This window comes from Porites lutea, chromosome 3 (assembly GCF_958299795.1).
Source record: "Porites lutea chromosome 3, jaPorLute2.1, whole genome shotgun sequence".
In the NCBI taxonomy this organism is placed as follows: domain Eukaryota; kingdom Metazoa; phylum Cnidaria; class Anthozoa; order Scleractinia; family Poritidae; genus Porites; species Porites lutea.
Genome location: NC_133203.1, coordinates 17,794,963 through 17,822,462, shown reverse-complemented (window position 1 = coordinate 17,822,462; position 27,500 = coordinate 17,794,963). Strand labels below are relative to the sequence as shown.

The following is a 27,500-nucleotide window of genomic DNA, read 5'->3' as shown; positions in this document are numbered from 1 at the left end:
TCACCATCAATGCAAGTAAGCCTTTTGAGGTTATTAAGAGCGATTTTCTGTAAGGACTGACTAAGGGTATGCAAGATAGAAAAATCCGATTTTCCCAAACTTTGCCAGAAAGAAGGCCTTGGTGAACTGTTTCTAAAAATATAAGTTTCGGGTCGTTTGGGGTTTTACTTATTTTTTAGCGAATTTTTTAAATTTTGGCCGTTAACGCCGGCTTTAATCACCCCGAAATATGCACTTTTGAAGAAGCTCCCATTAATACCTTGAAACCTTCATAAAAAGATTAACCAAGCAAATCAAACTATCGTCTTTTCTCAGATTATCGGTGTCGTCAAATGCAAATAAAATGTAAACGTGAAAATTTGACAGATTTTCTAATTTTAGACCTTTCAATGGTGATTACAACAACAGTATTTTGGCTAAATTCAAGGCCTAAAAAAGCACTCTGGTACATTGCTTTGACCAACAAAACTATACTACGAGGAAATATTATCATTTCAACTAAACATCGATGAAAAAAAAAATTGGGGTAAATGAAACGGCGAGTTCTGAGCGCGATTTCAAAACAGGTCATTTTATCAATTATGAGTGACCTTTGACCTTTCATATTCATGGAAATAAACGCCATGAGCTCTGACTTTTGTTTGCGTGATGACGTTTTTTTGGCTCTACCAGTTTGTTTTTACTTAGAAATACTTACCTTTTAAATTTTGAGCCATGCAATTAATTTGGAATAGTAAAATTGGAAATTAGAGACAGTTTGCTCAGACATGTCAGTTTTGTCTACCGCCGACTCTGTAGTACCAGTCTATTGATACAACGCAAATGCGGCAACAAATGCGAGGTAAATCAATGTGCGAGGTACTTGACTATGCTTTCTTGGATAGAAAGAACCGCATTCATGGAAGTTCCTGACAAAAATCGCCGAGCGCATATATCACCTGAACGTGCAACATGAACAAGTATTGAATGCCACAGGACACCCAGGATTGGATATGGTCGCGGAGAGGTCGGGACATCTTTGGTAGTTCAATTTTTTTTTGTTTTGGACTGATAAAAAAATCTTTTCTCCTGGATTATCAAGTTGTTCTCCGTAAATCGAGAAGAGCCCGCATTCCGAAGAGGCAGCACTGGCTTACTTCTTTGTCTTTAATTGCACCTGTTAATTTGTACAGTGCAGTTTATTCATTGACTTCATTCAGTCATTGTGTACTTGCAAATGGCTTCGTGTGAGTATGGGCAGATTGCAGGAGGAACATGTGGTTCTAGTGTGGACAATCCGGAAAATGTGAAGAGCGTGATCCTCGTCAAGTGTACAAAAGCCGTACAAGGGCATCTACGTTCTTGCAACATTCGAGACGCTAGTTTAGACTCTGAACCAAAGCTGTTGTTGGCACGTGCAGGTACGTAAGGTAGATGTCTGTATTAAACAGGCCATCGTTAAAAAAAAAAAAAAAAGAAAAAATAGACGCATAATTTAAAGAAAGGAAAATAAACGCCTCCCAATCTTTTTACATCAAGAAGAATCGGTATGAGACTAAAACTAAATGTAATTTAGCTGCATCGTGATCTGCCTTCAGACTGTTTTTATATTTTGAAAGGTGTCCGCAAATTTATCGAAACATCACTAGTTTTCCTACGTCTGCAGCCTGTAGATTTTAATTATTGTCCATAATTTACACACTAAATAAAACTGGACGATGTTCAAGGTTTAGTTACAAGGGTAACGCGGAAAATGACTTGAAAGGAAGGCTTAATGAAGCGTGACGCTCAGCACCTGCTTTGATTGTTTAATGTCGTGTACTTCTCATTTTACTGCATTTCATATACAATTTTTACCCCGTTAATTAAGAGCCATGATTGCAACTTACAACGCTAAAATATTTTTAGACATATTCCTAAAACACATAGCGTGTTATTCAAGAATGAATTTTACTGACAAAGATATGAGTGATAATTAACCCGTGCAGTAGCCGACTTAATCAAATTAAGATCAATATCAGAACATCTGAGCTGAGCCAAAACGCAAAAGTAAAAGCCTCCGTGTTTCTCAGTGAACACGCAAAATTTAAACTTATTCCTGATCATTAATACTTCAGTGCGTTGAGAAGTTTATTTAAAAAAAATTATTAATATTGCCTACATTTATAAACCATCTCAGATTTATCGCGAGCATTACAGCCTTGTTTGTTTCACAGGAACTTTAAAAAAGAGAGGAACAAAAACTGCTTTTGGGATGATGGACGTCCAAAGAAAAAGTAAAAATAAATCTTTTGATTTATCTTTTGGTGCATAAATTAACGATAAACGTGGAAGAAGCGAATAAAATGTGAATGACGCTGTGATATATACGCTAAAAATTGTTAAGGAAAAGGCACCTTACAACCTTTTTTTATCTTTGAAGGGATTTTTGAGTTAAACGAAAGTCACCTTGAACTAACAATATGCCCAAGACATCGAGACAAATTTGGCATTAGATGGCGTTCAAGTAAGAGGATATGCACTGCTCCCAGTGAATGGTCATCGCATGGAACTTTAGTGTCAGGGGAGAGAGGAATATCGTCTCTACATTCCAAGCTACTCTACCAGCAAACCCAAGTGTTGCTTCCTGTAGGCTCCCGTGAGTGTTAAACCTGTAGTGATATTTTACAACATTGCCGGGTTTAGAGCGTAAAAAAATGGCAGTTTCAATTTCCTCCACTGCCATTCTTTGTTTTTTTTTAAATTCATAATCGGATATACCCCCGCCCCCTAAAGTCTTTAAATCAAGAAACGTGTTACCGAACAGTTTCAACACATAGCTGCAATATTTCAAAAACTAAGAGCATCATGAGCAAAAACAGAAGCTATAAGAGTTTGGCACAGATTTTCTGAGTAATGTTCTGCAATCCATTATTTTTTCCAGAAATCTGCAAGCAATGCAGGAGAAAGTTGGAAGAAGCATCACAGTTATTAGTATTTCCCAGCTCAGAATCGACCACAGAAGCTTTAGGATCTAACGTAGACAAACCGGAAGAGCGGATATCACAAAATATCGCACAGGTAGATAGAGCTATATTGTATAGCTATGGCATGAACATAACAGATTATAACCTTGTCCGAGTGGCTTTTAATAGTTTAGTGAGGTTCAGCAAAAGGCGAGTTTTCCTCCCCTTCCCTTTTGATGACCCCAGCCTCCTTGCATACTACTCCTTTATATCATGTATTGATGCGAGAACACTTACATATCATTGCAGTGGTGATATGTACGCCGTTAAAAAAAGTCATTCGCTCTACAGCGGCGACATCGAGTTTATATATTTTTCTGCGCTAACTAGTTCATTTTCCTTTCTAACGCGTACAGAGAGAAGATGTGGAGAGTGAAGAAGTTGAAGACAACGTTAGCCAGTCAATGCACCAGCTGACCTTAAGAGACGAATACTCTCATCCACAGCTTGACGAATCAGGACACTACTCCGAGATCGACACTAGCCTGTATCAAACGGACTCTCAAGTGAGCAGCAGCAGCGAGAGTTCTAACGGCGATGATCCACAAATTAGTAGTCAAGTAACAAGACGTTCTCTGTTGAACGATTTCTTACGTTCATGTAACGCTCATACAGTCAGGTCATACAAAAAGCGATGGGAGGCAGCCAGCGAACGTACTAGAGCAAGCCATGTGTCAAAGGCGAAGTCAGTTATTGTTTCTGGCCTTAACGTTATTGCTCCAGGAGACGAAGGCTACCTCTGGGAGGCCGTGAAAAAATCTGGCTCAGTCGAGAAGGTACTTGGCATCAGTGAACGACAAGAAGACCGAAAATATCTAAAGGCACTGGCGGAGTCTTACCAAAACGCATCTACCTGGGAAACAAGGCGTCAGATATTATCAATCATGGCAGACCTGATAACGTTTAAGCGTATCCTAAACTACATTCCAGGGATCACCAAATACCGGTTCAAAATGGCAAGACAGCACTCTCTTCAATATGGGCGGGGTGCCTTGCCAGCCCGAGCAAAAAGTCCTAGGATGAGAGTAGAAAATAAACAGTTGGATCACTTTTTGACTTACATAACTAGCCCGCACGTGATCCAGGATCTTCCTTTTGGGCAGCGATATCTCCGCCTATCTTCTGGAAAGATACTAGAAACCCCAAATGTCATTAGGGCGATGATCCCTAACAGGCTAGTAAAGCAGTACCAGGCTTATTGCGAGGAGACGAATTTCACTCCATTCAGCCCAACAACGATGTTAAGAGTCCTGTCTGCCTGCGGGGCGACCGTAAGGAAGTCCTTGCAAGGGCTCGACTACATTGCTTCGGATGGCGCGAAAGGGTTTGAAGCTTTGTGTGGAATAGTGGACCAACTTAAAGAGAGAGGTCTGGACAGAGAGACTGCCAAAAAATGGAAAGTGTCTCTGAGGGAAGGCAAGCAGTATCTGAAGGCTGATTATAAGGTATCAGATACGGTTTAAAACATGGTTAACTGAAAGTAAACCGGAATATATAACGAACTGCCACGAGACTGGCAAAATGGCAAAATCTGTTAACTTTGTCGTGAGGGCTTAATTAAATCCGGTGGGTTCTTTTCCAAACTAATTATACAATTGTTGGGCAAGAGAACACCGTTCTCTGTACTGGCGACCGTCTTCGCCTTGCTAGGTGTGTACTTTATTCTGCCAAAGATTCATATTTTCTAATTGCTTTAACCAAACTTGGCAAAAATATTGCGCGTACAATAGATGAAAGCTCAGAAACTTCAAACGGTCACTAAATTTACTACTTTGTCTTTTTTGAAGGTTCATGTATCCGAGTCCTCCTCGGTTGCAGACCATTGCAGCGGATACGCTCTCAGCGATAGTAAGGACGATGAACTAAGATCCCAATGCTCTCATAATCATGACATTCAGTGTCCACAGTGTGAAAGTCTCAGTAATGTTCTTTTTTCAATTAAAACATTCTTGACTGAGTCAACGTTTGTACCTGAAGAACTAGAAGACGTCTTGTACACGCATAGTCATGCAGTCCAGGCAATCCACTCCTGGAAAGCACATCAACTCAGGTGTGTCAGGCAAGATACAGCAAGGACGGCGTGCTTGAGCGCTTTAGATGAGACCTCTGTACTCATAACACAAGATTGGGCTATGAAGTTTTTACCGCTCAAATATAGAGAAAACCAATCAGATTGGTACGGGAAACGAGGAATATCGTGGCATATAAGTGTCATCGCAAGAAAAATGAGAGGGCTTTTAGAAAGTCAGTCCTTCGTCCACATAGTTGAGAATACATCACAAGACAGCTCAGTTGTAGTGCGAATTATTGAGCACACCTTAAGGTCGCTGAAAGAGGAGAATCCTAGAATCAACAGAGCATTTCTATGGCAAGATAACGCGGGATGTTATCACAGTTCTGCTGTAATAGCATCATGCACCCTAATGAAGGCAAACACTGGGATAGACGTTTGCAGAGTAGATTTCAGTGACCCTCAAGGAGGCAAGGGGGCTTGTGACCGAAAAGCCGCGACTATCAAGGCCCATGTCCGCAGGTATGTAAATGAGGGCCACGACGTGCAAAATGCTGAACAGCTTCAGACAGCTATCCTGTCAAATGGAGGTGTCACCGGGGTTCGCGTTACTGTTGTTAATGCTGCCGTTTCCGCCTGTGAACTGCCTCAAGTAAAACTCGATGGTATCAGCACATTAAACAACTTTGAGTACTGCAAAGACAAGTTGACAGTTTGGAGAGCTTTCAACGTCGGAAATGGAAGGGAGATCAGCCAAACGAAAGTTCAAGGTAAAAAAAATATACGGGCATAGTGATATATAAATGTACTGTATTGGAGTGTTGCAAATACTCACTGACTTAGTCAGCTAATAATTACGGATAACGGGCAATATTAACAGAGTATAAGAGAGTCTATACTAATGGCTACTATAGACAACTCAGTCAGTTGTGTACATGATAAATTAACAAACCTTTAAAAAACGCGAAAAACGTTTCATCTGAAATTAAAAAAGACTTCCATTTCAATGTTCGCTTTTTTAGTTGCTGATGTCTTACAAAGCTGCAAATTTACTTGCCGATTTTCCCCTGGTGACTTTGTAAAGGCATCCAAGGAAGCCTCAAAGAAACCAAGACCCAATGAAACGATGGCAGTAGAAGAAACGAAAGACTCTTGTGTCTTGTTCTCCTGCCCAAATGAAGGTTGCATCAAGGTATACGAGAGATACTCGAGTCTCGAAAGGCATATGTCGTTTGGCAAATGCGAGTTGATTCCGGAGAAAGAGACTTTGTTGGACAGGGCTAAATTAACGTACCACGTTATCCTTCAGGACGATATTGGCATTGCAAAAGTATTTGAAGGAAGGGAAACGGAGAAGAAGCACGGTGTCAGTTTACCTGAGGGTTGGGCATTGAAAACTGCAAAGAAGTCGTCACGGTTTAACGAATCACAAAGAAAGTACCTGGAGGAAAAATTTGAGCTTGGACAGCAAACAGGCCACAAACAAAACCCTGAGAAAGTGGCGAGAGATATGCATTTTGCGAAAAAAACAGATGGTTCGAGGCTGTTTTCGAGTGATGAGTTTCTTACCTCGCAGCAGATACAGTCTTTCTTTTCAAGATTATCGTGCAAGTTGCGTCACGCTGTAGAGGTTAGCGACTCAGATTTACAAGCTTCTCAGGATGAACAAGAGTTTTGCGACACCCGCCAGGCTGTGTTAGAGGAAGTACAGCTAGAACATCCCATCGCTTATGACAACCTAAACCTTTGCGAATTGACCAAGAAAGGTAACATGAAAACACTCAGCATTGCAATGCTGAAGAACATATGCGAGTATTTTGATATCTGCACGGAAGAATTTAACCCAAGGCGCAAGGCAGAGTACCTTGCCGCGTTAGGGGATCTAGTAAAAGGGTGCGGCTGTAACGCCTAAGAGTCAAATTACTGTTAACAGTTTGGATAACAGTTGTCAGGAGGGGCCGCATCTCGTTTTTCGAGATGGTTGGAAAAAAAAGGTCCCACCTAGTTTATTTTAGCTCGTCAGATTCATCACGTATAAAAAAGCTTCAGTTCCAGTTTTTTTTATGTACACGCTGACCTCTTTCTAAACTTGTACCTACTGGTGACCTCATACTTTTGCGCATTCCTAATTTTGCGCAATCCCCCCTCCCCCCTTCGCTCCGCGGACCGTGTCGTCGGATCTTAAAATCTATTGTTTTGTTCGAAAATAATTGTATTATTACAATTACTACTTCTAAGCAAAGCGATAACTTGACTCGTATTATAATCACTTAAACTGACGATGTTTATACGTAGAATTAACGGGAAGCGTTATGATCGTATAAGACTAAGAGCAGATGTGAGAGAAACATTGTTAATTTAACGAGCGCTTCCTAAATCTGCGCTCATCTACCCGATGTTAGATTTTCCCTTAATTCTTACAGGATTTTGCTGACAACGAAAGAAAGGAATCGATCCATACAAGTTTTGTTTAATTTGTCTTTGTGGGTCCGTAACCCGGGGGTTACTCGACCAATACTAGGGTATATGTGAGCCGCTGAGGATTTGAAACCCTGACCCTGTTTAGGAGAAACAAATTGCAAAATACATACTCTGTTTATGATATACCCTGTTTAGAACAGAGAGTTCAAAAACCATACCCGGTCCAGCGGCACATATGAGGGAGTACCCCCGGGGTTCGTTATTCCTGCGCGTCGTTTTTACCTTGAGTCTCAGAGACTTTACCCAGCACTATTCAGGGTAAGTACGATTATTTAGGAATTATCCTAACACTTAAGTATCTATTATAGAAATATCCCGTGCCTTTTGTCAGTACAGTACAAAACACGCAATATTGCTAAAAATATAATGAGACTTGCGGTTCCGGAATACACTTGACTGGGTGTACTGTGGCGTTTCATGGTCAGTTGTTTTTATGCAAATTGTGTTAGCGCGCGAGTTCGATGATCTCTTCGTACTTATCTAATGAGTGCTGTGGTTTCGATCCAGGAAAAGATCTGTAAGGTAGGAAGTATTTTATAAGCAATTGGTGAATTGATTAACCTTGTAGCTGATCACCTATTTGTGTTGTAAGTACAAAGACAATCGATTTCTACTTCACTGGTAAACAAACCGCAAACGCCTGAGCAAACTCATATTTTGACTTTCCAAATTCTCTTTTTTAGGGAATACAGTACCAGAAATTGAAAAGACTAGTATCCTTAATTGGTAATATGCTAGAAATGAGGAAACAGGCTTCATCATGCAAAGGAAAATCGGAGTTAAAGAGCTCTGGGTTTCTATTTCCACTAATTTGGAACCGTTCCAAGTTCAAAAGGTCGCTCAAAAATGGCCCAGGTAACCCATTTTGAAAACGCTCTCAGAACTCGCCGTTTCATTTACCCCAATTTTTTTTTTCATCGATGTTTAGTTGAAATGATAATATTTCCTCGTAGTATAGTTTTGTTGGTCAAAGCGATGTACCAGAGTGCTTTTTTAGGCCTTGAATTTAGCCAAAATACTGTTGTTGTAATCACCATTGAAAGGTCTAAAATTAGAAAATCTGTCAAATTTTCACGTTTACATTTTATTTGCATTTGACGACACCGATAATCTGAGAAAAGACGATAGTTTGATTTGCTTGGTTAATCTTTTTATGAAAGGTTTCAAGGTATTAATGGGAGCTTCTGCAAAAGTGCATATTTCGGCGTGTTTAAAGCCGGCGTTAACGGTCAAAATTTAAAAAATTCACTAAAAAATAAGTAAAACCCCAAACGACCCGAAAGTTATATTTTCAGAAACAGTTCATCAAGGCCTTCTTTCTGGCAAAGTTTGGGAAAATCGGATTTTTCTATCTTGCATACCCTTAGTCGGTCCTTACAGAAAACCGCTCTTAAGAACTATCTACCACAATCGCACACATACACAGACGATACTCAGCTGTATCTATCATTCAATGCTGACTCGGCTTGTTCGCAAAACGATGCAGTTGAGGCAATGGAGCAATGCATACAGGCTATATGATTGTGGATGATCAAGGATAAACTACGTTTGAATGATAGTAAGACGGAGTTCATGAATATGGGGACCAGAAAGCAACTGGCTAAAGTGAACATTGATGGTCTTAGTGTCGGTGAGAGCATTATAGCTCCCATAACTTCAGTTAGGACATCCCCCAGACCCTGAGACAGGAAGTTAAAGAGAAGATCAACCGTGCTCACATTGGAATACATGGATGCTTGAGAAGAGCACCTGAGGTCGTTTTCTTGCCTTCTATGAATCAAGAAATAGCGATTACATTGAACACTGTGATTCATGTAACATTTCAAAAAAATATATCAGCAAGTGTCGTAAATTGATGCCCTGGAATGCGATAGAAAGGTGTTTGCTTGGAGTCATAATTTTAATTAAGACTGGAACATAAGTTAACCAGACGCTAAGTATCTGCCAGAGATGCGTCATTTAAGCACAAGGCAATGTGAGAAGCCAAAGTCCCATGCAACCATTTTTTGGTGACGTGACCTTTCTGGTTAAAGTGAAAAAGATTTTGATCTTTCAAAATGTCTTAAAAATAACAGCTCGCGTCATCTACCCGTAGAAAGTAATTTACATGAACTTAGACTTACTGTTGGTCTTTAACACATAAACAAATCAAGATCGGACTGCCCATTATTTGGACGGTGCACGCCAGGCTTAAAAGACATTATGTTAAATCATTTTATATTTCCTTTGTCACTTTGATCAAATTTTTGAAGGAGCGACCCATATATCATGTGGAAATATTAAATACACGAGGGCCAGAGTCAGAAAATCCCTTGTGTGATATGACATGATGTGTTTGACAAGGCACTGCAAAACTTGTTTCCAGTGTCACTCAAGTGAATGGACGGCAGAGATCATGCAAACGTTTTGTTTTGTTTTAGAGCGTCAGGCAGTAATCGTGCGATGTAACCAAGTTAAATTCTTACTAATTAACCCATCCGCCCCTGAACTGCCTGTAACCGCCCGTGTACAACAACCCCCGAATTCCCTGAACCGCCCGTAACCGCCTGTACAAAATGGCCGCTGGTCTTGACCCTCTCCCCACTCCTACTGAGTGTCATTTGCTCTTTTGTCGTCATAGAGACTTTGACAGGTAATAAACCAATCATTTGCCGTCTTGTGGGCAGATTTTGACAGCTGATGAGAATAACACGAGGTCGGGATTTTCCGACGAGCGCAAGCCAACACGTTTCGCAAAAACAAAGGCGGCTTCTTTTGACATTGACCCTGAGGTCGCATCATTTTTTGGGGACTCGGACTTTAATGGGTTCGGAGAATTAAGGAGGGATAGGGGGGATATTTCTGATACAGATTTAGATGGCCTAGAAGCCAAAGAAGATGAAGCTGACTCTGAAGATGCAGAAGTTCCTGAGGCTAATGCAGATGACATGGAGGATGAAGAAGAAGCTCAGTGGACTGCCCACCTTATTGACGTACAAGTTCCTGATTTCCTGGCAACTAGTGGAGTTAATGTAAACTTAAATGATCCTAATGAATAAGATGTGTTTTTGCATTTCATAGGTGTTGATTTGTGGGATCTAATTGTAAATGAAAGTAATCGATACGCGCAGCAAAAGCTAGGTGATAAATTTGTAAATGCCTGACGCATCACATGCCAAGAGTTAAAGGCCTTTATTGGAGTAAACATGATCATGGGGATTCAAAAGATGCCAAACTACTAATTATTTTGGCCTGACGATATTTACATAGGAAACTAAGGAACTGAGGCTATTATGACTAAGAACAGGTTTGAAGAATTATCTTGTTATTTGCATTTCAGCGATTCAAGTAAAGAACCTGCCTGTGGTGACACAAATTATGGTCGTCTTTTCAAAGTTAGAGCTGTGCTATATTATGTAGGTAATAAACGTGAGAATAATTTTAAGCCCACTAAGAATATTGCTATTGGTGAGGGTATGATCAGTTTTCGGGTAGATTATCTTTTTGACAGTACATGCCAGCCAAGCCGACTAAGTATGGAATTAAAGTTTGTATGGCCGCTGATTGTAGTAATGGCTATGTGTTGAATTTTCATGTTTACTTAGGAAAGGAAGCGAATCGGCGGAGAATTTTTAGCCTAGGTTGATGTTGTAACTAAATTGATTAGAGCATTCATGAATAAGAACCATCCTGTATATTTTAATAATTTTTTTAGCTCTGTAACCTTGTTAGAACATTTAGAAGCAAACGGTACTTACGCTTCTGCAACAGTTAGATGTAATCGTAAAGACTTACCTCAATATGCCAAGGAAAAACGTTTCCTAGGGGAAAAGGTAGTCAGCCAGAAAGGAAGTGCAGTTTTCACAAAGTGGCATGACAAAAGAGATGTTAGCATAATTTCCACTAATTGTAGTCCTTTAGCTGCAGATGTTGTTGTAAGTAGGCGAAATCAGGACGTTTCAAAGCCAGCTGTTGTAGATAAGTACAACAAGCACATGGGCGGTGTTGATCTTGCAGATCAGCCACATCAACATTATTCCATAGGTCGTAGTTCATATAAGTGGTATAGATATATCTTTTGGTTTTTAATGGACATTTCAATTTCTAATTCTTTTCTCCTTTTTATAGCTACAGTTTAGAGCAAGGGAAAGGCAAAGAGCCACAATTAACTTTTAGACTAACGTTAGCTAAGCAGTTGATCGGGGAATTTTCATCTGTATCTTTGGCAGGCCATTCAGCAGAGCACCGCAAATTGACGAATTAGCGCTTTCTCCCCCAAACACGGGTTCTCATTTCATTGTAAAGATTAAAGGTAGAAAGAAAGTTTGCGTTCATAGTAAGAAGGTTGGTAGGAAAACAGTTTCAGGGAGTGGAATTGAGACAGTATCACTTTAAGATGAAACAAGAGTATTTATTTTTTGAAAATGATTGTTGTTTTGCTTGACCTTTTTTACCCTTTGGCTGTGGTTAATTTACTTGATGAGATAATTCGATTTGCGTGTTCTAACGCATTTACACATTTGGGTTTTCCCTTTGCCAGTTTTTTGGCTACAGTTCTTTCATGATTGGCCCATTTTATAATTTGGCTACCATTTATCTTTCATGTTTGAATAAACTTGATTTGGAAACCCATTTGTGTGTCTTTTATGTAATGTACAGAGTGCACATTTCCTTGCTTGATGCAAAGCGCTTGCAGCTTGTTTACACTGAAGTTATTCCTCTCTTTGTGGCTTCACCTGTCTTAAACCAGATTTAGCTGAAACAAAACTTCAATAAACTTTAGTTAAAGTAAGGCACAGTATTTAGAAATCGTGTTTTTACTCATTTTGGCTTTGATCATTGTTTGCTCATGTGTTTTGTGTGACCCGTGAGATATTTATTTTTGTGCGTTTTGTCATGCGGTAAAGAAATTATTCGATTTCCATAGTCCTTTTGACCATTTGTACCGATTCATTTGGTTAAACAGCGTTTAGTTTTCATTTTCTAGTCACTTATTTATTCCACTTCAAAAGAGAGTTTGTTTGGAAACTTGATCTTGTCTTTGGTTTTACCGTGCATATGATTTATTCCACGCATACGCCCTCGCAAATTTTTAGGCTAAAACTCCCTGGGAATTGGGGGGTTGTCGCGCTTAAAAGTTCGACAAGTGAATGGATTAATTAATAATTTACCTTAGTGGGACTTTCAAAGTTCAAAAGCACTGAGGTTTTGATTTCAAAACCATTTGAAGTGAAGGCGGCCATTGACCATACGAGTCTTTGTTTGCCATTTTGAGTCTGTTGAGGGTTACAACCCTTTAAAGCATTGGTATGTGTTCAGAAAAGAAGTATGTGGAGTCCGTCTGTTGTGTATAAGTGGGTATAACGGGTTACCTGGCCGAACCTTACCTATAAATTTAATACAGGAGACTGCCCGATGGTCAGAAAGAGTGGATAATGCAGCTATGTCAAGTGGTGTTTCATACGAAATACCAGGCCAAATGATGGAAAGGGCCCTTTTTTGCACGTTCTCGAGATAGCATAGCAAGCAAGATTCTTAGACAAGCCAGCAAAGACTGAGGAGGCGTACTCTAGTATGGAGAAAATTACATGCAGTAGAAATGAACAATATCAGCCGACGGAACTTTGCACTTCTTGGGTTGTAATTTTTTCTTCTTGGGCAGTGAGTTTATTTATGGACTGTTGTTAGCTGGTGACGTATTATTATTATTATTATTGTAATTACTATTATTATAATCATCATTATTTTTCTTTGACGCAGGGCTCTATGCAGCAGGTGATGGAGTGTACACTGACTTGCTTTAGTTTTCTTTCAGAAATTCACATAGAAATTACTTTAGTCACCATTTTGGCTTGGGTACTGAGATAAAATTTCAGCGACACAGTGTGACAAGATTGTTTTAACCAAAATCATGATAACACCATTAAAACATTTTATTAGTAGTAGTATTTGTTAGTTGCAAAAAAAGGCTAATATATGTATGTAAAAATGAAATCTTGCCGCTTGTTGTCTAGCCATCCGTACTGCAAAACGTGAAATGAGAAGTTACAACACTCACATGTCTATTGGTTAGACATGTGAGTTATAAGTGATTTTGTCAATAAAAATTTCTCTTCTGTGGCTTAAGAAGCTTGAATTGCAAAAAAATGAAAACACAACCGAGTCAATAATCAAACGTTAAATAAATCAAAGCATTACTTTAGCAACATAGAATCTTAGGGTTTAACTTCCCCTGGCTAATGCCGGAGAAAAGATTGGGCCACCAGATTACTCCAAACCCTCTGGTTGCCCTCCCTTCACCGTACCCTATTAGCTTTATGTTAGATCTCACGATTTATTATTTCAGAATCAAGTTGCTGTTGAAATGAAGCTGTTATAAGTCGGTTGTAGTTACTCATGTCCAAGAATTCCAAAAGGTCCTGTTTTGGGAATCATAGTTTGTCAGGGATTAAATTATTCTCATTGAGTAAACATTAATTTATCACAGGTAAGTAAACGTAATTAATTTATCACATCGAACCCTTTTTGCTGACGCTGTTTTGTATAATGTTCATGCCAACTACACAGTAACAGAGTATACTGTTCGATTGACATAATTGTAAATAATTTCATTCCACCTGTAAGAATAGATTTGAAGCCATCATTAAAACGTTTCGGGAATTTAGCTTCTCGGGTGGTTAACTTTAGCTTGTCATTATTATATTTTCTGAGTCGGCAAAGGGCTTATGTTTCATTTTCAATTTATCTTTAGTAATAGATATAAACCCTGCTCTCGTTAAGGTATGGTTTTTGATCTTCGATTATCCCATTCAAGTGATAATTATTTCTCTTGCTATCACCATTTATATTTATGGTTATGTCATCAATAAACAGCGGGGTTTTTTTTACAGTAGAGCAATGCGTTGAATACGATTTCCCATGAGAAGTAACTGTTGACGTGTTTTTTCCACGCGAGTAAAGCTAACAAATGCGCGTCCGTATCTCGAAAACCTCTTTATTATGTCAAGAAATGTCTTATTTAAAGGTCTCGTGATTCCCTTGCCAAGTGTTTTAGGATGCCAGTAAATGCAAAAAAAGTAATCACCGAGAATTCCTAAGTAGCACATCGGTTGTATGAAGGCACAAATTGTACTCTCCCGTTTCAGTTAATAATAAGCCATGGGTACATTCAATCTACCTTTAGCCTAATTTGCATAATTTTTTTTGGTGAGAAAAGCCTGTCATGCTCCCAATTCAAACTGTATTATTGCTGCAGTATCATTATTTAAGTTCAACTACCTCCTCTATTAACTAGGCCAACACGAAGCAGTGATGTCATCTACTTTATATTTTTTCTTTCCTGTACATTCAAAAACTCATTATTAATTCATGAGCTAAACAACCTATCACGTCTGCTGAAATCTGTCACGCGCTCGTGTTTTAAACCCTGGTAAAACACTGGGTGTTTACCATTTAATCAGAAAAACCGGCTGGTTAACGGCTGCAGTAAATGGAACACATTTTAACCCTGAATGGTAAATTTCCATGGGAAGCCTGTGCTCCATTTCACGAAAAATTCCCAACTAAAGAAGAGCGAGCCTGGGACTGATTGCCATTCAAGATGGCGGAGAAACTTATCTTGATGAATGAAATGTTGGATGAAGCAGTCGATGAGCTTCTCGGCTGTGAAGACAAAGGAGAAATTCGTTTAATAGGATCGATAACGCCTTTCATGAGAAATGACCTTAAGAGAAATGCTAACTTTTATGAGGTCTTGGTTCCGTTATACTCTGTCAGTGAATTCAGATCCCACTTTCAAATGACGAGAACAACGTTCGAGGCATTTAGCAGAGAAGTGGCAGCCACAGGTTCAATCCCTAGAGGAAATCGTTTTGGAAGAAAACCAATACCCATTTATAAGCAGGTTTTGACGTTTATTTGGTTTATTTCCAACATGGAAAGTATGAGGTCTGTCACCGACAGGTTCAATGTTACCCTCAGAAGCTTAGGGTGGATCAGAAAGAGGGTATCTGAAGCAGTGATAACTCTCCGAGAAGAATACATCAAATGGCTGAATGATACGTTTAGATTGGATTTTCTTTTGTCAGAGTGTTATCAAATTAAAGAAGGTATTTGTTAGTGACTAGTGTTGTTTCAGTTTGTAATGTTTATATTGTAAGGTAAACTTATGCATTTTCTGCAGAAAATGAGATTTTGCAATAATGCAGAACTTTGAGGCACAATCTGGGTTTCCGAGAATAATCGGTGCCATCGATGGTACACATATAAGGATTTGAGCTCCAGTCAATCAAGCTAATGCTTACTTTAATACCCAGGCAAGTAATTCTTTTCTTGTCATGTTTTTACAATTACCCTGAATCTTGTAATAAAAGTTTGAAGTTAAGATTTCTTGTTTTCTTTAGCCTTCCAGATATGAAATGTAAAGCATCTTTATTTCTATAGTCAAAGAAGCCATTCAAGACAATCAGCCAAGTGGATATTCATATTTAGAATTATATATAAATATGCCATTTGCTTATTTTTTTTCTTATGCTCCTTGACTAACTGTTCAGCGGTCTGTGTTGGCTGTTGGGGTTCTTTTTCTTTACTTTAAAAATAAAGCACAAAGCTGTTCTATTTAAAAACAATAGGCCATTTGCACTAAGAGGTCACTAAGTAGCTTTGGAAGCATTGGTCACGTGACCCCTTAGTGCAAGTGGCCTATTATCATTGAAGTCATTATAAATAATCAATGATACCACCTTTTTTTTATTGATACTTGTAGCGTGTCTGTGATGACAACATGATATCTCATGATGTACTGGTAGGATGGCCGGGATCAGTGCATGATTCTCGTATTCTAAGAAATTCCTCTCTGTGTTCAACTGCTGCCAATAAGTTCCCTGGAGACACCCATCTCCTTGGTGATGGTGGCTACCCATTACAAAGGTTTGTTTTCTGCATGTAGAAACAAAACTTAATGGCATAGTTAGGTCATTTGTAAGTTGAACACAGTCTACTCTTTTTGTCAAGGAGTTTGCACAGTTCCATAAGTTCTCCTCAAGATGTTTATAGTAATCAGGACAGAATCTACTTGTTCAAAATTGTAAAGCCTGAAAGGCTAATGTCTCTGTGTAAGATAATTTCAAGCTGAATTTACATTTCTTTAACTGACAACTGGTTTTCTGGTTATTTTTAGGTGGCTCATAACACCCTGCCGTGATAACGGACACTTGAGCCGTCAACAGCAGCGTTTCAATCAGATACTGTCTTCAATTCGGCAAGTGGTTGAAAGAGCAATATGTCTTCTGAAGGGAAGATGGCGCAAACGTAGCCTGCTTGAACTCCTAGATATAGAATTGATGGTCCATTTGATTATGACAGAATGTGTTCTCCACAATTTCTGTATTTTACATGATGACTTTGATGAAAATTATTTTTTAGATAATGATGACAGTGTAGATGATGGCTGTGTTGGGCTTGATGGATGTGCACCAGGGGGCTCAGGGGGTGTTAGACTAGCAGAAGCAAAACGAATCCAAGTAATGAATATCATTTGTTAAGATGGCTGTACACAGTGCTTTAAGTTTTGACATTTTTCCCTTTTTAGCATAACAATACAAGTTACAGCAAATTTAATTTTGTTTTGGTAGCAAAGTTATGAGTGGATGAACATGAAGCAGTATATCAATTACGGTCTCATATTTATTGGTAGGGAACTGAAGGTTTTTAATATCATCGACTTTGTACTTCTTTGGGATGCCATTCTGATTTTTAATCAAATCAGGAAATGTGTATATTTCGGTTGACAGTCAAGCAAAACAGCACAAATTAGATACATTTGCCTCCTGCCAGACAGTCAATGATTGGCTTATCCAACAACACCAAATTGAGGAAAACTGTTATGAGAGAAGCCAAATGATTGCTTTTGAGGGGACTTACTAAGCCGAGGTAAACTGAGAACTTAAAAAAGCAGGGTCAAAGAGAGTCAAAAGTAAACGCAACATTATTATGTTTATTAATTTGTGTAAATTGCTAACATTATGTTATGTAATACAGAAAATGTTAATATCCTGTTGAGGACATTGTAAAACCCCCTCTCGGATGATACAGACCTTCTTATAAACCATATGGCAAAGTCTTCAACACAACTAAGATGGTAACAAATAATAATTAATATTTCTTCATTGAGGGTCGTACAGGGGTATTCCCGTGATGCGTGATTGGCTGATTTTATTTTCCGTGAAACGTGAATTTAATAAATTATTCGTCGTGATCCGTGATCTGAAGGTTTTGCGTGACCCGTGAAGACCTTGAATTATTAACCGATATTCGTGATTTCACCACTCTATTTGGCGTGATTTTGAGATGCGAGTGCTCCGGAAGACTTATTTTAAGACTGAAAACATCAAATGTGACAAGTAACAGACTTCGCTTTAATTAAAGTAATCCGTTGTGCAAATTCACGTGCTTTACATGCCTATCATGGATCAGATGTCTATTCCTATGCCTATGGTCTCCTATGTCACTGGTAGCCTGCATAGCGAGCGTTTCCGCGCGAGTTGGTCGAGAAAGTTGGGACGAGAGCAAAAGAAAAAAAGGAATGAGGGGGGAGGGGGAAGCTCCCGCTCTAACTTTCGCGCCATAACTCGACTGGAAACGCTTGCTACCCGCTCTAACTTTCGCGCCATAACTCGACTGGAAACGCTTGCTACGCAGGCTAGTCAAAGGACAGTGATCCAAAACATCATAGTACGATGAGGGTCGAATGTATTGTATTTTACGTTGACCCAAAGTCTGTCGGCTCGCTTAATTTTCTTGGAAAGGAACGAGTTCGCTTTCCAATTACAGATGAACATTCATCTTTGGCAGTGTTTACTAAAAAGTTCGCGGAATTTGCCGGATTAAAGGCAGAGGCTGAGAAACGTGGCCTCGGCTCCTGTGTTGAACTTAAATTTTGTCGTCTCGAAAAGGGAAAAGATGGCAGTAAGGCCTTTGCGATAAATACACAACAGCAATGGGACGAGGAGAGGCCGCTTCTATCAGGAAATACATCTTCATTACAAGGTAGGAAATTATTTACTTCCTATTAAACGACATCAAGGACCGTTCTGAAAGATACGGGCCGACTTTTCTATAGGTTAATAAGTAATCAAGGTTAAAAGAAGAACAAGAGAATACGGCGACTATGTCAGGATGACGATGGTAGTACAAAGTAAACTTAGAAATATTTCAAGACAAGTAAATTTTAAATACTTCAGGTAAAATACAGCTTCAAACACGGGCGATGCTATTTTACTTCAAGTTTACCTCCACGCAATTAATTAAGCTTGATTGACATGCTCCGCTTTCTTCAAAGCTCAAGAAACCGTAAGTTCGCTGTGTCGGTTGTAAGGATGGTTTTCAAGTCACTTGAAACTTTTCGTGAAACGTTTCAATTTTCCCGGCGACTTTAACGAGATGCAAAGGAAATTTACTTGAGATTTTACTTAGTCCGTCACACACGTATTTTGGGTTAAGTAAAACTTAGCAGCTCTTAAGTCTGGCTTAACCGTGACAGTCTAGTGTAAAGACTACATCGCTTAATCCTTAAAGTGTGCGAAAAGAATAGAAAGTGAAACGGAGGTTTTTATGACCTCTTTATATTTTTTTCTTAATACTTTCCAGTAAACGTTTTAAGAAAAGAAATCACCTTTGAAAAAGCATCGCCTGTTATCAAGGTCTGCCTCGCCACCCACAATGCAGATACTGGCACGCCCATAAGCAAACCCAGAAGAACTGGAAGGAAGAGATCAGCAGCAAAACTGGAGGACGAAGAACTTGTTAAAAGAATCAAGAAAGGTCAAGATTTCGAGCGAAATGAAAGACAGAAAAAAGAGCTCGAGGAGATGAACAATGGTACGGGTAAAAGTTTCCATCGCTTGGAGGGAAGGGGCGATAAATATTTTTGTAGTTTGCTTTTCCATTGTTCATCATTTTTATCGCGTGCCTGGTGAGGGGTGGGGTGGGGGATGAGGAATGGGGAAAATCTGGCCGCTAGGTCCGTATTTGGACGTCAGCGCTTACAAATGTAGTCTATAGCCATTGGACACACAAAGACATAAATTTCTAGCAAAAGGACATATCCTACACAGCTTCGATATTTCATGTTACTTGATTAATAAAACATGTAATGTCTGGAAGCTGAATACCATATATATTCTATGACTCTTCTATTTCAGTACTAGGGGAGCTTAATGGCAGCAAGGCGGTGATTCTTTGTGGGCGTTGTAAGAAGCAAAAGCTGGTGGCAGTAGATCGAACCCTCAAAGCAAGGACAGAATACTTCAAGAAAAGTATGTGACTCCTTGTCAATTCTTGCAGAAAACTTCTAGACTTCCCTGGACCACTTTGTAGTAGTTAAATTCAATGCAATGATAATGTGCATTTTCTTGCATTTTATTTTATATTTTAGAGCACTATGATACGGCTTGTGTAAAGCAAAAATCCACAGAAGCCACGAAACAGAAGTCCGCTGTTGAGGTCGCAAAAATGAGAAATACCATGCAACAATTTCTTGCACGACCCGATCCCGTCACTAACGCCTCTCAATCTGGCCCTAACAATGTTGATTATGACTGCGACCGTGATGAAGAAATAGACTGTCATTTCAATGCCTCTATGGAGTAAGAAATAAAATTATCTTACTTGTTAATGTTCATCTATATTTTGAAAAATATACCTTTAAAGCGAATCAGATTTCTGTAATGCACTGAAAGCTGTTGTTTTTATCACGTCACATCCTTGTGTCTAACCCTGTCGTGATGTTAGCTTTCTTCAAATGTTATTATTGTAATATCTTGTTTGCCCTTAAATATGGAGCATATGATAATGTAAACAATAATAATAAAAAGATAACATCTTGGCAGAGATGGTTAAGTGTCTTAAGTGACCATACGTGTAATAGTACGAATGTGCTTCCACCCTACAGGTTTTCTGATCATGATGTTGGTGATAGTGACCAAGATAACGAATTAAACAATAAGAGCTATAATATTGACACAGACACCGACCTCTTGACAGCTTCAGATTCTGAAGACTCCAAATACAATTTAGACCTCGAGTCTTACAATTCAAATGGTGAAGAGACAGACAGTGACATAGACAAGGAATATTTTATATTTCCCATATCGCTGGAGAAAGCAGACGATGTTTGCATCAGATTAGATAGTTTAATTAAAACTGGCCAAATTCCTAAGGACAAAATATTTTACAAATATCTCGATTCTGTTTCGTATGCTATGATTGACCCAAACCACAAATATGATGAACAAGTCGTCGAATTTTTCAACTCTGTTAAATTCCTTGGTGGAGAGAGGACTGTTAACTTTATCAGGGGTCCCATGTGGCATGGCTGTGGCAGTGGTGGAGTTTTCAATCCAGAGAACGCTAAACTAAACCTTGGAGGACCCGGACGAACGACAAGATTAAAGCATTCATCGGGATATACGACTTCAAGTGGGGTAATCAAGCCTTGGCTTGATTCCTTTTTAACACTTGCTGTAGATCCATCAGTTGACGTGAAGCCACTTGTTGATTCACCGATTGTTAAAGTAATTGGTGCAGCAATGGAGAACGATGGGACAGCCTTAAAGCCTGCAATACAATACGACGAGAAACAGCAAATAAACGTTGGTTTGAAGATGACCGCCGATATAGAATTTGTTAAGGCTAATCCAGTCCCAAAATCTGAATTTCTAAAAGAGAATGTGGTTACAGAGGCAAATGTAACTTATTTGTCAACGACAGACAACGGGGTTGCCATGCCAGTCAGTGTCACCTACAAAACCAAGGCAGGCAAAACAGGAGAACAGATGAAAGAACAGTTTCTCAATGAGGTTGAGCTGTTGCAAACATGTCATTGTTGTATAAAGGCAGCGGTCTCATCACAGCATATTCTTGATAAACCTGCTACAGCGATTTGCAAAAGTGTATGCCAGGCTTGCATAGAGACTGCTTCTGTCTGTAACACCTGTCGTGCTCAAGGGCAGCTTAGCCACGTACCATCTCTTCGTGCTTGCCAACGGTGTCTTCAATCCAATGTTCAGTGTTCTCGAGCGGTGGTTCTTGTTTTGGCATCGGACTGTGAATCTGGGAACAAAAGAGCATTTGAATTGATTTCTCAGAGCAAGGCTGATGGAACGTTGCCCCCTCAGTTTATATTCGTTTGCCTTCCTGATGCCGTTCACGTAGGCAAAAGTTTAAAGTGTAGCTTCGCCAACTGGATGTTGCTGTTGGATGAGGAGAGAGCATGTTTGTCAATGTTGCACACAATCCGAGATTCTGATCCGGAATTGAAGAAGTTGCTACCAAGAGACAGTGTCCTAAATAAAGATCGGATGGACATAAACTGTATACTACATTTGAGTAAAGAGTCTGTGTTAGCTCGTCTCCGCACCGTCGATCGCGTGGTGCATTCAGTTCTCCCAGACAGCTACAAAATCAGTGAGACCAACAAGGTAGGGCTATATCCGCATCCCGTAGCAATTTGCCCCGGTGAGCACGGAAAACTTCTCGTTCTGGACTATGCTCCACTGAAGAACTTCACTAGGCTTCTAGTAGTTAGGCTTCATGTCCCAGCAGATGTCAAGGTTGTTGGAGAATGCCATAGTGCAGCTAAATCGCTCGCTTACTGCGATGGAATAGCGTATGTAAGCTGTCCCACAGGAATACAACTATTTTCCATTGCAAAGAAGCCAACGCTACAGTTAAAGAATCTCAAAAAAGTAGAGCTCACTTCTGAGTTGCAGAAGAGAGGACTTGACACACTCGGAACAGTTCCGGTGCTTCGAGAACGACTCTCTATGCATCTAAAGAATGTAGAAAGAACATATGTAGAAACAAAAAGTGACTTGACTAAAGTTCAGCTTTCTCAAAAGATCAAACCATCCAGAATTGCTAAGGCAAGCGATAGTATCATCCTTTGTGCCAGTGATGTGGACAAGGTTATCTATTCCATTACATTAGAGATGGATGGAGTGGCAGTTAAAGGCAATGTTACAGTTTTGACAAAATACTCAGCCTCTTGCACAGAAGCAGTGTCTATGTGCCTTAACAATAACATCCTTTATCTGTCTCACAAGGGCAACCCAGGCGGAATCTTAAGTATTGCAATGTCAACACTCGAGGAAACCGTGATCGTACAAAACGGAACTGTAGAATGCAGTGAAAGCGCACACGTGGCCTCGTATCTCGCTGGTATAGTTTATGTGGACATTGGAAGCCTGCAAATAAAGACGAAGATCTGTGGTGAGGAGGCCTTAGTTATTGCTGGCACAGGAAAGGAAGGCAATTCGAATGGAAAGGGAGACCAAGCAACATTTGCGCAGCCTATGGGCATATGTGTGGAGCACGATAAGAACATATTCATCACCAATGCTCAAACAGGCTCTGTGAAGCTAATTACCTCAATAAAAGGCATTGTAAAGTATTTAAGCCACCTTGGTCTCCTGTATAAAGCCTTTTCTGTTCATATGAAACATCAGACTGTACCAAAACGTTCCCTACAACAAGCAATCGAGCTTCTGGAAGAACTTGACAGTTACTTGGAAAAAACAACAGAAAAAGCGTTGTCGCATAGCAACGATGTAAACGATGCCAGCACAGGTAAACCAAGCGGTTCTCAAGGAACTATTTCTAATCAGACAAAGCGTTCGGTTAACATGATATTAAATGGACTGAAAGATCTGGAGGCGTTAGTTAAAGAACATAACCCAAGCTTCGCCATTGATCTGTACTCTTGTCTAACAGTTCAGGTTGAAAACCTACACGCAGTTGGTCATTTCAAGGACCAGTTTCCTACCCTTTTGCAGTACGCACGGAATCTGGCAAATACCGTATACGAAAGCATTAAGCGTGTAGTACCCTGGAGTGCCTACTACTTCACACATGATAAATCATATTATCCCGTGTTGCGCCAGAGCACTCCACTAAAAGCCATTCCGAAGCTGGAGCACCTTAAGGCAAGAAGGGAGTTAAATAGGCAGGAAAAAGACCTCATGATTGAGTGGGCGACAAATAATGGGAGGGCTGCACGACAGAGAAGTGTGAGACAAGAGACCACCATGTTCAAGGCCGGAACATTGCCGTTAAACATGTACAGAACATCAGACTATCCTAAAGACAAAGTCTCATTCAGCCCTAACACTGTCGAAGAGGAGACTGTTACTTCTGCTACGACCGTTACGACTGTTACGCCTTCTACATCGCACGAGGCCATTGAAGATGTTCAAGTAGTAGAGGAAGCCGAGGTAGAAGAGGAGGAAGAGTATGACACTGACTCAGACGCTGAATATCCTATTGCTGACAATTACGAGGTAGATTCTTTAGACGATTTGTTGTTTCTTCGGGCAGTTACAACGCGAAGTGGACGAATGGTCAGAGCCGTCCATCGAGAGTGATTTAGGTATGTGATTTCCAATAAGCAGCCGTTACTTAGCCTTTAACGATTTTGCTTTCTTCAAACACTCTTTCTACCGTAAGAGAAGGTTATTAAAACGAGTACCTTACTTGTTTATTTTCGTGATTCGGGAAAATGAAATTTTGATAGCCGTGATCCATGATTCGCTGTTTTTTCTATTCGTGAACCGTGTGAGAGACCCCCCCTGTACGACCCTCTTCATTGACCGTGTCTACTTCCAAATTACGAATAATGTTGTTCTTAATTTTGGGTTTCTTAATTTGTCGTATGGTCCCTTTAAATCACAAGAGAAAATAACAATAACATAACAAGACAATAGCTAGGCTGTTCTAACTGGACAATACTAACAGTGATTTTGTTTATTGAACAGCTCTCTTTTAGGGATGTTTGTGGGGGACAAGCTGGAAAAGTTGCATCAGAAAACCATTCATTCGTACAGCATGTCATGAAGTTGTACTAGCAGGCGCTCAGGAGTTTTAGGTAGCAAATACAGCAATGCACCTGCAGCTTATGCCTGACCATGGTCCCTGAAATGCTAATACAGTGCAAAATACATTGTTGTTTCTTTTCCAAACTAATGAGGTTATGTTATTAACTAACAAAATGAAACCAAATGTCATAAAAAAAGTTAATTGGACAAAACATGCTTTGCAAATGAGGGTTAAGGAATCATGAAATCTGTGACTTTGCTGTAACAAGCTCTAAACTCTGTGATAGAAAGAAAACGCAATGAGACTTCGAGATCAGAGATCAAACATTTTCAGGGCCTGTTTATACAAGGCAAGCCAGCCCAGTTAGCCCTGCTGGCCCGCTTTACCAGGCTGACTTGGCCCATGCCTTGTTTCCTCATAAAATTTTTGTTTGTTTACATCAAAAGGCAGGCTGGCCCTGCTGAGATCCCGGTTACTTCAACCGAGATCTCAACAAAAGAACCAGCCTGCCTTCTTATATAAACACAACAAAAACTTAAAGAGAAATTAGGTATGAGCCAAGCCAGCCCAGTAAAGCGGGCCAGTCCTGCTCCCAGTCTGGCTCACCTCATATGAACAGGCCCTCAGAGACCTAACATTTTCTAGGTACCATTTGCTGGCTATAAACCTATACAAGCTCTCCTTGTAATGGTGCAATAAAGGCCATTTTGTATTAATTATAAGGATACTTGTTCAACAATTTTAAATTCAGCTGCCAAAAAAAAGGATACAAATATAAAAAGAATATTTCAACTGTTTCATCATATATATATATATATATATATATATCTTAATCACAAATGAAGACAGAAAACAGTTTCCTTTCAATCCACCTATATTTCGATCACATTCAGTGATCTTCTTCAGGGTGACTAACTAGCTGTTAACGTACAAAACTTTTAAATTGCTGAATTACGAAGGTAACGCGTGCGCATCACAACTGAAATGACTGTTATTTTAAACGTCTAACGGAAAATGTCATAGATGACACTATCATCTCCTGCGCGCCCGCGCGCGTCTTGCGGTTCTGGGCGTAAAAACCATCATCTTCATTAAGTCCTTGAGGGCGCAGCGTTCCCAATCTATACATCCACTGTCCCTCCTTCTTCCGCAACTCCCTCTCTCCCATGGCTCTGTCTATTAACTGTATAGTTAAATGGCTTAATCCTAAGTGTCCCGAACTATGAAAATGCTGGTAAAGAAAATCGTCATTCCTCTTATTTTCAGAAGACAACTTGAGATGGGCATTGATCCTGCTTCTATGATTATTGAACCTAGACCGAAAAGTAGTGGTAGTGGATCCAACATATTGAATGCCACATACCTTACAAGTAATAAGATAAACCACGTTTTTAGAGTTACAATTTAAGTTGTAATTAATACGGAATTCCTTCCCATTGGTTTTACTGCGGAAAGTTCTCCCCACACCCAGAAAAGTACAAATTTGGCACCGATTACTACCACACTTTAATGTTCCTGTTACCTCTTCCTTAGCGGCACTCCTAAACTTTGCTCGAACCAAGAAGTCGGAGAGGCATTTCGGTCTTCTGAAAGCAACCATTGGCACCTCTTTAATGGCATCCCGGCATCTCTGCGAAGAGTGAAGAACCGGATGTAGGTTCCTCAACATGCCTCCGATGTTAGGCAGACCCGGGTGGTACGTCACTGTGAAGGGAATCCTGGTATTTTCCTTTCTTGGTTTATCCCTCAATGCTTCATCTCTAGGTGTTTGTCTCGCTCTATCCACTTGTTGTTGTATGACATTCTTCTCATATCCCCTTTCTTCTAAAAAACTACACAAATCCCGCGCTCTGCTTTCAAAGAAAGTCTCCTTGGAACAAATCCTCCTCAAACGTAATGCTTGTGCATAGGGAATCCCTTTCTTGCAAGAGTTCGGATGACACGACACCCGGTGGAGATACTGATGGCTATCGGTGGGTTTGATGTAAACATCCGTCTCCAGTTTTCCCGATTCATTCACGACTTTAACATCTAAGAATTCAACTTCTTGATAGGACCATTTTGATGTAAACTTGATCGTTCTATGCGCACCATTTAGATAATTAATAAAATCTTTAAGACTTTCCTCCCCTGCTGTCCAAATTATAAAAATATCATCAATATACCGCCACCAAGTATGGGGTTTTATTAAAGCGTTTGAAATCAACTGTCTTTCTAGTTTGTCCATAAAAATGTTAGCATACGACGGTGCCATCCGAGTCCCTATCGCAGTGCCTAGTTTCTGGACAAAATGCCGCTCATCAAATTCAAAATTATTGTTTTTAAGAACTATTTCTGTAAACTCTACCAAGTCGTTCTTGAGATCCCCTAGTTTCCTCCCATTCTCCACATTGGAATCCCATGTTAACAACGCCTCTTTCACCGCCTCTATCCCCTCATCGTGTGGTATGTGGGGATATAACCCCACAACGTCGACTGTACATAGTATCGCCCCCTCTGGTACAGTGTCGATGTTCTTGAGTTTTCTTAAAAAATCGTTAGTGTCCTTTATGTAAGAATTAATGGTCGGAACTATAGGCCTTAAATGGTAGTCCACAAAGCTAGAAATCTTTTCCGTAGGCGTGTTGCAATAAGAGGAATGACGATTTTCTTTACCAGCATTTTCATAGTTCGGGACACTTAGGATTAAGCCATTTAACTATACAGTTAATAGACAGAGCCATGGGAGAGAGGGAGTTGCGGAAGAAGGAGGGACAGTGGATGTATAGATTGGGAACGCTGCGCCCTCAAGGACTTAATGAAGATGATGGTTTTTACGCCCAGAACCGCAAGACGCGCGCGGGCGCGCGCAGGAGATGATAGTGTCATCTATGACATTTTCCGTTAGACGTTTAAAATAACAGTCATTTCAGTTGTGATGCGCGCGCGTTACCTTCGTAATTCAGCAATTTAAAAGTTTTGTACGTTAACGGCTAGTTAGTCACCCTGAAGAAGATCACTGAATGTGATCGAAATATAGGTGGATTGAAAGGAAACTGTTTTCTGTCTTCATTTGTGATTAAGATATATTTGTGTTTATGAGGACGGGGGAGAGAGATGCTTGGGACAATTTTATATATATATATATATATATATATATAAAGAGAGAGAGAGAGAGAGGGGTGAACTTAACATAC

The 27,500-nt window shown here is 39.8% G+C and overlaps 4 protein-coding genes across 4 annotated transcripts; all 4 read left to right on the top strand.

Annotated features, from left to right (window-relative positions):
• The first annotated feature begins 1,216 nt into the window (after positions 1–1,216).
• On the top strand, positions 1,217–5,072 carry LOC140931749 (uncharacterized). Its single transcript, XM_073381498.1, has 6 exons — positions 1,217–1,400; positions 2,402–2,617; positions 2,903–3,039; positions 3,341–4,429; positions 4,772–4,904; positions 4,990–5,072. Exons 1-6 carry the CDS (start codon positions 1,217–1,219, stop codon positions 5,070–5,072), a joined length of 1,842 nt encoding a protein of 613 aa, XP_073237599.1.
• On the top strand, positions 4,905–5,881 carry LOC140930642 (uncharacterized). The gene has a single exon (XM_073380361.1). The coding sequence runs from the start codon at positions 5,117–5,119 to the stop codon at positions 5,786–5,788; it is 672 nt and encodes a 223-aa protein (XP_073236462.1). The 5' UTR covers positions 4,905–5,116; the 3' UTR covers positions 5,789–5,881.
• A 9,174-nt stretch (positions 5,882–15,055) lies between these two features.
• Positions 15,056–16,997, top strand: LOC140931748 (uncharacterized). Its single transcript, XM_073381497.1, has 3 exons — positions 15,056–15,563; positions 16,263–16,383; positions 16,634–16,997. The coding sequence occupies exons 1-3, from the start codon at positions 15,056–15,058 to the stop codon at positions 16,995–16,997; spliced, it is 993 nt and encodes a 330-aa protein (XP_073237598.1).
• Positions 16,998–23,043: 6,046 nt separating this feature from the next.
• Positions 23,044–24,288, top strand: LOC140929454 (uncharacterized). The gene is made up of 2 exons (XM_073379246.1): positions 23,044–23,878; positions 24,264–24,288. The coding sequence occupies exon 1, from the start codon at positions 23,136–23,138 to the stop codon at positions 23,871–23,873; it is 738 nt and encodes a 245-aa protein (XP_073235347.1). The 5' UTR covers positions 23,044–23,135; the 3' UTR covers positions 23,874–23,878; positions 24,264–24,288.
• The last annotated feature ends 3,212 nt before the right edge of the window (positions 24,289–27,500 follow it).

Coding starts and splice junctions, on each gene's coding strand:
- LOC140931749 (XM_073381498.1), top strand. CDS start 1,217: ATGGCTTCGTGTGAGTATGGGCAGATTGCAGGAGGAACATGTGGTTCT. Junction 4,430..4,771: donor ATCTGAAGGCTGATTATAAG/GTATCAGATACG, acceptor TCTTTTTTGAAG/GTTCATGTATCCGAGTCCTC. Junction 4,905..4,989: donor TCCACAGTGTGAAAGTCTCA/GTAATGTTCTTT, acceptor GTACACGCATAG/TCATGCAGTCCAGGCAATCC.
- LOC140930642 (XM_073380361.1), top strand. CDS start 5,117: ATGAAGTTTTTACCGCTCAAATATAGAGAAAACCAATCAGATTGGTAC.
- LOC140931748 (XM_073381497.1), top strand. CDS start 15,056: ATGGCGGAGAAACTTATCTTGATGAATGAAATGTTGGATGAAGCAGTC. Junction 15,564..16,262: donor GTGTTATCAAATTAAAGAAG/GTATTTGTTAGT, acceptor ATGTACTGGTAG/GATGGCCGGGATCAGTGCAT. Junction 16,384..16,633: donor GGTGGCTACCCATTACAAAG/GTTTGTTTTCTG, acceptor GGTTATTTTTAG/GTGGCTCATAACACCCTGCC.
- LOC140929454 (XM_073379246.1), top strand. CDS start 23,136: ATGATATTAAATGGACTGAAAGATCTGGAGGCGTTAGTTAAAGAACAT.